This window comes from Lampris incognitus, chromosome 14 (assembly GCF_029633865.1).
Source record: "Lampris incognitus isolate fLamInc1 chromosome 14, fLamInc1.hap2, whole genome shotgun sequence".
NCBI lineage: Eukaryota > Metazoa > Chordata > Actinopteri > Lampriformes > Lampridae > Lampris > Lampris incognitus.
Window position 1 is genome coordinate 45,221,352 of NC_079224.1, and position 12,574 is coordinate 45,233,925.

The following is a 12,574-nucleotide window of genomic DNA, read 5'->3' on the forward strand; positions in this document are numbered from 1 at the left end:
ATACACACCCATGGGATTTATTTAGCCCTGAAGTTTGTCTCGGAGACCAGTGTAGAACCTGGGGTGACCCCTGTATTTAGACAGCTGGCTAACACCGGTGTCCCTGCAGGCCTGGGTGATTGCTCGTTGCAAGAGGTAGACAATAGATGTTAGGAGGAAGGAATTACAAATAACCATCATGCTTTGCTGCTGACTGTCAGACAAACTTGAGGGCTAGAAAAATTCCATGGGTGTGTAAGAACAAATTTGCCCATAGCAACGATTGATGCCTGAGGCCCCCGCTGAGTGTCCTGAATGAAAAATTATGTAAAAAAAGAAAGAATTAAACCAGGCATCCAGGATTGCACACTTTTAATGCTAGATGCTGCTGGCCTACACACCAACTGACAGACATTCACATGCTTCTCATTAGGTGTCTGGTTTGCTACAGGACTCCGGGTCACCAGTTCGACATCGCTCTGGCCCAAAGTATTGAAGCGGACCCAAAAACGGCCCACGTCCTTGTTGAGGTAAGATTATTGTTCAGAACGAGGTCGGCGTCCCAGTTTCCTCGTCTGAGAGGAAAACGAACTCGGGGTCCCCACCAAGGCAGCTAAGATGGTCAAAAAAGATCTAATGCCCAACAAAAAAAATAAAAATACAGTCACAACTATTTCACTTCTTCTTTTTAAAAGCACCCGTTCTTCCAAAACGTCCACTAAAAGGCCTTGAGATAAAAAAATAAAAATCCTACTTAAATAAAGCTTAGGCTCCAGTCAGTCCTAGTATGTAGTACCTCGGAGCCATCTGGCGGCTGCTTTTATCCAAACGGTCTTAAAATACCACAGAGTTCATACAGTTCCAGTCTGGCCTCAGAGGGAGCGTGAGGCCCGGCTCCTTCCCCGGGTCGCGTCCCGTTTTCAGATGGCCGGGTGGTGTTTCTGTTGGTGGATCCTCAGGTTCTGCTTCCCGGCGAAGCGTTTCCCGCAGTGCTCGCAGGCGAACGGCCGCTCGCCGGTGTGGACGCTTTGGTGCGTCTTCAGGTGGCCCGACTGCGTGAAGCGCTTCCCGCACTGGGCGCAGCTGTACGGCCGCTCACCCGTGTGCACGCGCACGTGCGTCTCCAGGCTCCGCGACGACGTGAAGCACTTCCCGCAGTAGCTGCAGATGAAGCGGCGGTCCCTGCAGTACCGGTTCAGCTCCAGCGGATCCATCTTGGACGTGCCTTGGAGGCCTAGGCTCAGAGGAAAGCCTGTGGCGCTCAACTCTGACGCCTTGTCGAGGTGCGGCGCCACCCGATGGTCCGGTTTGAGGTAGGTGTGGTGCGGCATGGACACCATGCTCGGCAGGCCCTGGTTGTTCCACGACGAGCACATCTCCAGCTCCATGTCGTAGGGGAGGGAGCTGATCATGGACACCCCCCGTTTAAGGTCAAAGGTCCCTGGGAGGGCGTTAGGACTTCCCCCCGGCCCGAGGAGGAAGGGCTTCCGTGTCGAGCCACCAGAGGGCGCGTCGGATTCTAGTTCCGAGGTTGTGTCAAACATGGCCTCGGATGAGTTGTTGTCAGCGCCCTCCACCGGGTTCGGGGACCGTGGCTCGCTGTGCTCATCCTGGGATTCGTTCTGCTCTGCAGCGTCACCGCCGTTCTGCTCCCACTGTCTCATGCCGGCCGCCGTGGTAGCGAGCAGTCCAGACGGCCCCTCCTCACCGTCGTCGGCCTGCGACGGCTGCACCTCCGTGCCTCCAAGCGGGAGAGAAAGACATGAACGATAAGGAGATCACAAACATGACGAGGCAGAAGATGAGAAAAGTTACACATGTAGCTACAGACAAGTCTGAGTGGTTTAAAACTGTAAATGAACCTACACACAAACTCAATGTCACATTTATGGTAAAAACTATAATCTGATTATTTTGCTAATTATTGTGATTTGGATTATTAACCACAATTATTAGCCTCCATGTCAGGAAACATTTACTTTATTGCACACTGGTAACAATAATACTGGCCGATCCCTTCTTCTCCCAAAAATGCTGCATGATGGTGTCCTCTCTTCCGGGCCCACCTCGTACTGGAGTTCTTGCAGTCGGTCACGTGAGGGCATGGGGTGCACCCAAGAGTTGTGAATTAATGGAGATCATTAATTATGTTAACATTTATAATTAATTGTGCGGCCCTCGTTGCAGTTTTCTCACAAACGTGACACGTGACGAGATTACGAGATTACTTCTTTTCCTCTCACAAACATCCAGGGCTCCAGACTAGCTTTTTGGGGAGATTCCCCCCCTTTTTCTCCCTAATTGTACCCGTCCAATTGCCGTCCCGGTTGCTGCCTCCCCCCCCCCCGAACAGGCGCCTCGACTGACCAGAGGAGGCGCTAGTGCAGCGACCGGGACACATACCCACATCCGGCTTCTCACCTGCAGACACGGCCACTTGTCTGTAGGGACACCCGACCAATCTGGAGGTAACACAGGGATTCGAACCGGCGATCCCCGTGTTGGTAGGCAACGGAATAGACCGCCATGCTACCCGGACGCCCCAGACTAATTTTTTACATTGGTTGCAGTGGTGCATCTTACTTTTTCATTTAGGGGCTGTGGCTGCAACAGGGTTATCAAGTCAGTCTGATAAATTGATCAGTCATTGATTTTGGTGCTCAGTAGTTACAACTGAACCATTCAAGCTGATGGAATAATCAATGTTGCACCAACTGCAGTACTTTAGTTGGCAGAGGATGGCATCAGTGAGTACAGTCACAAAAGAGACAGGACAAAAGCTTATTTCAATGAAAACCATTTATTAAAACAACGCTAATTATCAAACTAATACTAATCAACACTGATCATTTAACCAATACTGATCATTTAACCAATACTGATCAGGTACGATAAATGATGAGCAGCCATGTAATGATGAAGACATAATGGGGTAGTGAGACTGCAAATGTTGTACGGGTGTGTGTTTGTGTGTAACTGTGTGTGTGTGTGTGTGTGTGTGTGTGTGTGTGTACAGAAGAGGGGGTGATCACTGTAATCTCCAAAAATGTTAGCAATGACCATTTTTAAAAAGATTACTCTAAACTTGTTTTAATCGCACGGAGCGGTACAAAGTCATCCTCCACTGACTCCGAGGGGTCGTATTTAAAAAACATGAGTAAAATACGACGTCAATTAAAATGTCTAAATTAAATGCAATAATCCCTGCACAAAGCCTGTCGGCTTGCTTACCAGGCTACAGACGACGCAGCTCTTCCGCCAGCTGATCCCTCAACGCCCGTGCTACTCCTGGCGTATTCGGGTTCACTGGCATCGGCACTTGCAGTTCAGTTTCACGCCTTCTCACTTCCTGTAATGTGTCCTCATTTGTGTCTCAGACATCCATGACGTGGGCGGCACGGTGGCGCAGTGGTTAGCGCGGTCGCCTCACAGCAAGAGGGTCCTGGGTTCAAGCCCCAGGGTAGTCCAGCCTTGGGGGTCGTCCCAGGTCGTCCTCTGTGTGGAGTTTGCATGTTCTCCCCGTGTCTGCGTGGGTTTCTTCCGGGGGCTCCGGTTTCCTCCCACAGTCCAAAGACATGTAGGTCAGGTGACTCGGCCGTACTAAACTGTCCCTAGGTGAAAATGTGTGCGTCGGCCCTGTGATGGCCTGGCGTCCTGTCCAGGGTGTCTCCTCGCCTGCCACCCAATGGCTGCTGGGATAGGCTCCAGCATCCCCGCGACCCTGAGGGCAGGACAAGCGGTTTGGATGATGGATGGATGAATATCCATGACGCATGGCAATGTTATACAACACATAACATGCCACAAAGACAGCGCCGACCTTCTGAGGGCTGCATTCTAATGTTCCACCTGACCTATCCAAAACATCTGAAACACATTTCAGAAATCCAAATGTCTGGGCATCCAGGTGGCGTGGTGGTCTATTCCGTGGCCTACCAACACAGAGATCTCTGGTTCGAATCCCCGTGTTACCTCCGGCTTAGTCGGGTGTCCCTACAGACACAATTGGTCGTGTCTGTGGGAGGGAAGCCAGAAGTGGTCGGGGCACTTGTTTGGGGAGGAGGGGAAACTGGGGGGAACAGCGTGATCCTCCCACGTGCTACGTCCCCGTGGTCAAACTCTTCACTGTCAGGTGAAAAGAAGCAGCTGGTGACTCCACATGTATCAGAGGAGGTAGTCTGCAGCCCTGCCCGGATCGGCAGAGGGAGTGGAGCAGTGACAGGGACGGCTCAGAAGAGTGGGTTAATTGGCCGGATGCAATTTGGGGAACCCCTCCCCCTCAAAAAAAAAAGAAATCCAAAAGTCCTTTGTATTACAGCACGTGCTTTTGTGTTTTCAATTGAACGAAATATTGTGCAGTTGTTGGCATGATATATTGTGTAATCAGTCATGTCTTTAATGGATAGCCATTGTGCCCTAACAGCCACCCTTCCGGGGGGGGGGGGGGAGTATCCCCCTGAAAAACTGCAGGAATGACAGAGTTGGCCAGGGTAGAGGAGTCCTGGCTTGATCCAGGATAGCTTATGAAGACATGTGCAACCTCACATGTTGCAGCACAAATTCTTGGGTGTTGATGGAACGGGTTCCCTTGTGGTTCACATAGATCAGAGTTCTCTGACAGGGCTCGTAGTTGTATGTTCATGCAGTCTATCGCACCCAGGACCCCAAGGAACCCGAATTTCTCCAAGGACTCCTGCTTAACTCTTTCTCAGCTGGCAGGTGTCAGGTGTCCAATCAGTCGATCCGACACTGAGAAGACGCAGCAGTCATGTGACAAGTGAACGAGACTCAGACCCGAAGACCCGTACTTCTTTCTACACTGAGAATATGCAGCGGTCATGTGAACAAAAGTCTCAGACCCGTAAGACCCGTTGGTGAACAAATCAGCCTGTAGCTGTCACCATTCAGATGGAGGAAATGAGTGGCAGCTCGCAGCGGTGGTCCAGAGAAAAAGTGAACGAATCAGTCACTGAGACGACTCGTTACTCCCGAGTCAGACGACCCGTTACTCCCGAGTCATAGAGAAGATGAGTTCACAACGAACCAATTGTTCACGAACCACACGACTCGCAGCGACAGAGAGCAGGGTTGGTTGAGCGAGCTAGAGAGTGAATGAAGAGAGGGAGCGGCGGTAGCAAGAACAAACGTTTTTTAAAGGTTTCGAATCGCCGCAACCATGAGGGGTTCTTGATCATACAGTCATAACTGCACACAAAAAATATTAGGCTGATCGGTCGGGTGGTGTGAGAGATTAGCTGTGAACTGATAAACACACAAGCACGTGGACACACACACTTGACCAAATGCATAACCCCTCCAGGCTACCACCTAGCGGAGATAATGATTGTGAACAGGAATAAAGGTGCGTTCTTCTTGACGAAAAAAAATAACCAGTAGTTCTCTTCATTCAATTATCAGTATCTTTTACAATTTACTATTTCACTTAGCAGACACTTTTAACCAAAGCGATACACATCTGGGAGGTGGCTTGTTTAGCATTGGGAGTCCAAGCCACGGACTCTTACAGGAAACTCGTCCCAACCGGGGTTTGAACGCCCGATCCCTGAGCTACTGAGCTATCCAGCTGCTATCCTGCTGTTTTAAGGCTGTGATCTCACTTGAGGAGGAGTACAGGGCGCAGTCTCACCCGCATTCCACGAAGACCCGCCCTACTCTGCCTCTGATTGGCTGTTACTGGTTGCCTTCGCTGGTTGGATTGGTTAGGCAAGAGGAGTGAGAAAGGGGCGCATTCAGCCCCTTGAAAACATAGCAAAACATTTATTTAAACGGGAAAAGTGGTGCGTTGAACAGCCCGTTGTGTTACGCAAGCGCTGCAACTATGGCGGCTGAGAAGGCCATTCTTTGTGTTCTTTTTGAATAATTTTCAGAGCCTGATGAAACTGGTTTAAATACGTGTTTAATCCTGTAGAACACTTATGACAGACACGACTTCTAACATCTTCAGTCTACACCACGCTGCAGCGGACACGTGCGTAAAGGACTTCAGTTGGATCCATTTTGTGCACCGCCTTTTCAATACGGCAGGGCTTCTACACAGGTCGCTGCTGATTGGGTAACACCTCTGACACACCCATTGAACGAGAGAAAACGTACCTCGAAGCCCGTTTCACATCATTTCAAGGAAACATGTCGTCCAACCCAGAAACCGTAGCAAAGCGGCGCACACCGTTTCCAGAGTGGTTAGGCTGAGACTGTCAGGGTCAGAGCCAGTAAGAGGCAGAATGGGAGGCATTAGGGTGGTTTTGCAGAATGCAGGTGGGGACAAAAAAAATAACGCTTCAGTTGTTGGTCGCATGCGTGAACCCACATGTGAGGTGCAGTGAAGTCCCCTCTCGTTGAGTTCATAAAATATGCCGCTATCAGAGAAGATGCAAGAAGTGGTTCTGTACTTTCTTAATCATGTCCCATGAAGTCATCATTAAGTAGTTTCTTAATCATGTCTCATGAAGACATCATTAAGCAGTTTCTTAATCATGTCCCATGAAGACATCATTAAGCAGTTACTTAATCATGTCCCATGAAGACATCATTAAGCAGTTTCTTAATGATGTCTCATGAAGACATCATTAAGCAGTTTCTTAATCATGTCCCATGAAGACATCATTAAGTAGTTTCTTAATGATGTCTCATGAAGACATCATTAAGTAGTTTCTTAATGATGTCTCATGAAGACATCATTAAGCAGTTACTTAATCATGTCCCATGAAGACATCATTAAGTAGTTTCTTAATGATGTCTCATGAAGACATCATTAAGCAGTTACTTAATCATGTCCCATGAAGACATCATTAAGCAGTTTCTTAATCATGTCCCATGAAGTCATCATTAAGTAGTTTCTTAATCATGTCTCATGAAGACGTCATTAAGCAGTTACTTAATCATGTCCCATGAAGACATCATTAAGTAGTTTCTTAATCATGTCTCATGAAGACGTCATTAAGCAGTTTCTTAATGATGTCCCATGAAGACATCGTTAAGCAGTTACTTAATCATGTCCCATGAAGACATCGTTAAGCAGTTACTTAATCATGTCCCATGAAGACATCGTTAAGCAGTTTCTTAATGATGTCCCATGAAGACATCGTTAAGTAGTTTCTTAATCATGTCTCATGAAGACATCGTTAAGCAGTTACTTAATGATGTCCCATGAAGACATCGTTAAGCAGTTTCTTAATGATGTCTCATGAAGACATCGTTAAGCAGTTACTTAATGATGTCCCATGAAGACATCGTTAAGCAGTTTCTTAATGATGTCCCATGAAGACATCGTTAAGTAGTTTCTTAATCATGTCTCATGAAGACATCGTTAAGCAGTTACTTAATCATGTCCCATGAAGACATCATTAAGCAGTTTCTTAATGATGTCTCATGAAGACATCATTAAGTAGTTTCTTAATCATGTCTCATGAAGTCATCATTAAGTAGTTTCTTAATGATGTCCCATGAAGACATCATTAAGAAACTACTTAATGATGTCTTCATGGGACATCATTAAGAAACTACAGAACTACTTCACACAAGCCATGAAACAAACGTTTGGCAGGTTGCTTTGTTTCTTTATTCCTCTGCCTCGGACCTTTAAGTCTTGTTGCGTCTGCGGTTCACATCCATTTACATTTCAGAGACATTCGGAACAACGCAGAGATGGAAGAAGCTCCGATACGGCGACGTAAGAACTCGTCTCTTACCATCCTCGTTCAATAGCAGCTCATCATTCGGGCCGGTACCATTCAGTTGTTCTCCTGGTGTCTCCTCTTTAATCAGAACTACGCTGGACTCAGTCACCTCCTCACTTAACTGCAAGTGCACCTGAAGCAGAAAACACAGGACACGCCAGCGTGTTAGGGCCTTCAATATAAACACAACCAAAGACAACGCAGGTACAGAAATACTTGAAAATCCCGCTGGTAGGAAAACCATCCCACACACACGCGGGCTTTTCAGACCATCCTGCTCACGGCCTTTGGTGCATTTTAACAGAACAAAATCACAAGGAAGGTGAACTTCAGAGGGAACACTGCCACAAAAGTACAACAAATCCCGCATGTTTTTAGTGGTTTGATTTATTCATTCACAACTTTAAAACAATCACAGCAGAGCTTTGAGAAGCAACTGAATGGGCAGGTACACAACTGACAAGTAGGGCATGACGAAACTGCGTCCACAGGGGAAATGAGGGTCGTGAGAAGGACATTATCAAATACATCCACCCGTCTATCCATTAACCGAACTGCTTATCCTGCTCTCGGGGTCGCGGGGATGCTGGAGCCTATCCCAGCAGTCACTGGGCGGCAGGCGGGGAGACACCCTGGACAGGCCGCCAGACTATCACACAGGGATCTTGTCGAATAGAAACCGGCGTATTCAAAAAGTTCTAATATAGTTTAATACCACAGAAAACTGAAGCCGTTCATCTGGACACAACGTTTATTGAAACGTCTTGAAACCCATCGTTGTTTTCAGTCGTTAGGCCACTGTGTTGTTTATAAGGGTGGGGGTACCTGCAGTCACCGTGTTGTTATAAGGGTGGGGGTACCTGCAGTCACTGTGTTGTTTATAAGGGTGGGGGTACCTGCAGTCACTGTGTTTTTTATAAGGGTGGGGACACCTGCAGTCACTGTGTTGTTTATTAGGGTGGGGACACCTGCAGTCAGGTGAGACTGCAGAGGTCACTTATGCCCCTTTTCCACTGCATGGTAGCAGCTCAACTCGACTCGACTTTCATTTTCCACTACTGGAAAGAGGTCTTCTGGCAGAGCTGGACTGCTATGGGGCGCGTCCACAGGTGGCAGATAGTGGAACGCTACCTCAAATACAGGGGACAACTGCAAAATAAGCAGCCTACCTGACGAATAAGCAGTCGCGGACCAACGGCGGTGGTTGCTACCAGGGCGCAGTGGGCCATTGGGTGGCACTGGTGGACCTATAAAAAGCTGCAAAGGCCCCATAACGGCGCTGTGACAAGGCGTTTGAAGGTCGCCTTTAAATAGACCTGCTCTACACTGGGCAGCAGCAGTGTAGCACCTGTAGCTGGTGGACGAGCCGAATCGTCTGGCCAACAGTAGCTTCAGGACAACAGGAGGCATGCTGGGAACTCTAGTATCTGGTCTCCTGTACTGCGGGCACAAGGCAATGGTAAACCACTGTCTATTGTATTACCAAAAACCCAAAATATGCTTAACACCGCAAAGGAACCGTGGAGGCGGACAGTTGTTGAGCATGTTTTTCGGTGGCCAACATCATAGCTGATGATGCCGAAAGAAGAAGAAGAAGAAGAAGAAGAAGAAGAAGAAGAAGAAGAAGAAGACTACTGGAAAGTACCGGCATTTTGGTAACTGTTACTCCTCTTCTGGTGCCACCTTTGTCGAGGTTCCAAAAAAAAAACAACAACCCTGGAGCGGGTACCAAAATCAATGTGGACCAGCTACACTGAGGGGTACTGTTACAGTGATGGAAATTGACACTGCGAGTCGAGCCGAGCCGAGCCGGTACCATGTAGTGGAAAGGGGGCATTAGATGAGTGATGAAACACTTCTCTCAATAAATGTTGTGTCCAGATGGACTGATTCAACTTTCTGTGATTTCCTTACCCGGATTATTGAGCACGCATGAAGACAAAATAGAGTTTAATTGTTGAAGCGTGATTTCTGATGCATGTTTAGAGCAATGCTGCGTTTACCTCTTTTGTAACTGGACTTGCCTCTGCTGCCATCTCGATGGTTGGTAACTTTCCAGTATTTCTAAGACCAACCTTTAGCTGCTTGAGACTCATTCCAGTAGACGAGATACGATCTGGGGCAGAAAAAATACAATTGACATTATTACACATTAAAATGCACTTCCGGTCACGATCGGATCCCCCGTGGGACTGGGTTTGAGTCCCAAAGGTGACAGGATCATTAAACCATATGAGCGAAACATCTAAACTACTGAGAACATCTGCTTGGCAAGATGTTTTCCTTTTGTCTGTCTGCTTTATTTTAGTCAGTCAGACAAACAGACAGAAACTTTATTGCTCTACTACTACTGCCACTATTGCTACTTTTGGCTGCTCCCGTTAGGGGGCGCCACAGCGGATCATCCGTTTCCATCTCTTCCTGTCCTCTGCATCTCCCTCTGTCACACCAGCCACCTGCATGTCCTCCCTCACCACATCCATAAACCTCCTCTTTGGCCTTCTTCTCCTCCTCTTCCCTGGCAGCTCCATATTCAGCATCCTTCTCCCAGTATACCCAGCATCTCTCCTCCACACATGTCCAAACCATCTCAATCTGGCCTCTCTTGCTTTGTCTCCAAACTGTCCAACCTGAGCTGTCCCTCTAATATACTCCTTCCTAATCCTGTCCTCCTTCATCACTCCCAATGCAAATCTTATCATCTTCACCTCTGCCACCTCCAGCTCCACCTCCTGTCTTTTCATCAGTACCACTGTCTCCAAACCATATAACATGGCTGAAGAAAGTTTATTGCTCTGTGGGGGTAAATTCATGGCCAGATTAACCCACCAGGGGGCACCGGGGCACGCACGTCCATTGCGCCCCCCCCCCTCCGTCAGATAGGCTACGCAAACAATACTAAACATTGTTAAATGTAAAACTAATGCAAATACCCAACATGGTAGTCGACACTATGCCAATCCGCACGGGATTCGGATGGCGACTACAAAGTTCAACACAATTTTGAATCACAAAATAAGCAGAGATGAGAATAGCGGCTCACGGTATCGCAAACATACTGCGACGCCTTCTTCCCACTTATAACGGCTTACCAACAGGAATTTCAGAGCAAATAATTTAGTGAAATATGGGCACATTTTAGTAAAACTATCTGTTTAATTATTTTTCAGTATGGGCATTCTAGCTAGTACATTTGTTTTAACTATACACAATGAAACAATGAAGCTTGGGCCCTGTATCAGTAGAGACTGTAGCTTGGGGCCCCCGCATCAATAGCGACTTTGTAGCTTGGGGCCCCATGTCAATAGAGACTTTGTAGCTTGGGGCCCCCCGCATCAATAGCGACTTTGTAGCTTGGGGCCCCATGTCAATAGAGACTTTGTAGCTCGGGGCCCCTGCATCAATAGAGACTTTGTAGCTTGGGGCCCCGCATCAATAGAGACTTTGTAGCTTGGGGCCCTGCATCAGTAGAGACTGTAGCTTGGGGCCTCCGCATCAATAGAGACTAGTTTGGGTCCTGCATCGCGACGCAGAGTTGGAACAAACGTCCCTTGTAGGGTATGATTGGGGATCCCTACTATACGCGAACACAATACCCCTGACCTTTCGGGGCCCCTCGTGGTCCAGGACCCCAGGGCACTCGCCCGGCATGCCCGGTCCGTAATCAAGCCTTGGGTAAATTGTTTTGCACCGCAGCAGGACAATGGACCATAGCAGAGCAAGAGCACAAAACATATATCCTGGTAAGACACGGAAAAATATACATTAAAATCTGTTTGCGTGGTGACCAGATGTACAAAAATATTAAGTACGGGTGTGCAAAAGAGCCATTAAGCATCACTAATAACAATTACCCATACCAACAAATATCAATATCTCTTACTTGAGCTACTTTGACTGACTGGGTGATTGATTTAGATGCCAGGACCCCAGGCCCCCCCCTCAAAATTCAATTTTATTTTCAATCATGTTAGATCATTTTGTCTTTTCTCCATTCTACCTAAGTAACGTTTTTTTATTCTTTCGTTACCATCTTTTCATTATCTGTGCACTTTTACTCCATGCGAAGCGCAAAGCGTTGCACTTACACGACTGCATCAGGCACCGACCGACTGACTTGATGCGCAGAGCTCCCGTCAAAACTCACCGCCGGTCAGGTCCACCGGTGCCCCGGCCTCCAGCCCGCTGTGATCCGGCACGCTCCCCCGGTGTCCCCGGGCGATGATGGTCTCGATTAGCTCCAGCTTTCTCCTCAGGGCCTCGTTCTCCTTGTGGCTCCGCGAGATCTCCAGCTGCAGGACGGCGTAGCTGTCATCCACCAGCTCGCAGATCTCCGCCACGGCCGCCCTGGTCAGCGCCTCCATGATGGAGGTCAGCTGAGAGTGAAACGCCTTGTAATTCGTCATCGTCCACTGAGCGTCAAGGGAACAGCGGTGAATTAGACAGACATGGGACGATCGGACAAGCGTCCGCGGCGGATAAGCGATTTATTTATCAAGCGGCCGAACGAAGCCGACGTATAGCTGATTAATCGGAGCGCGGCGCTGACGTTGGACGCTGCTGTTTTGTTTTGGCCCAGCCTCCGCCTCCTCCTCCTCCTCGTCGTCGCCGAGGCAACTTCCGCGTCGGAACTTTCAAAACAAAAGACACACCCTTCCCGTTTGCGACGTTTCTACAAAGCCCCGCACAGATTTGACCCGGCAAAGCATTTCCCCCAGTGTAACAATGTGTGCCCTCTGGATACAATGTAACGATCTGTGCCCTCTGGACACCATGTAATGATGTGTGCCCTCTGGCTATGTTAACTTATAACGTTAATAAAGCAAGGACGACTTCTCTCGTGCTGGCTGTTTATTCACCGGCCGGATTCAGACTGACGTTGTTACGTACACCACGTG

The 12,574-nt window shown here is 48.3% G+C and overlaps 1 protein-coding gene across 2 annotated transcripts; it reads right to left on the reverse strand.

The window, feature by feature from the left end:
• Positions 1-340: 340 nt before the first annotated feature.
• LOC130123417 (zinc finger protein with KRAB and SCAN domains 1-like) lies at positions 341-12,249 on the reverse strand. 2 transcript variants are annotated; one of them, XM_056292568.1, is made up of 4 exons: positions 11,824-12,249; positions 9,680-9,792; positions 7,689-7,809; positions 341-1,720 (listed from the first exon to the last, which is right to left on the reverse strand). In XM_056292568.1, the coding sequence occupies exons 1-4, from the start codon at positions 12,080-12,082 to the stop codon at positions 900-902; spliced, it is 1,314 nt and encodes a 437-aa protein (XP_056148543.1). In that variant the 5' UTR covers positions 12,083-12,249; the 3' UTR covers positions 341-899. The 2 variants fall into 2 exon arrangements, with proteins under 2 accessions (XP_056148543.1, XP_056148544.1); XM_056292569.1 differs by having other exon boundaries at positions 11,765-11,918.
• Between the last annotated feature and the right edge of the window lie 325 nt (positions 12,250-12,574).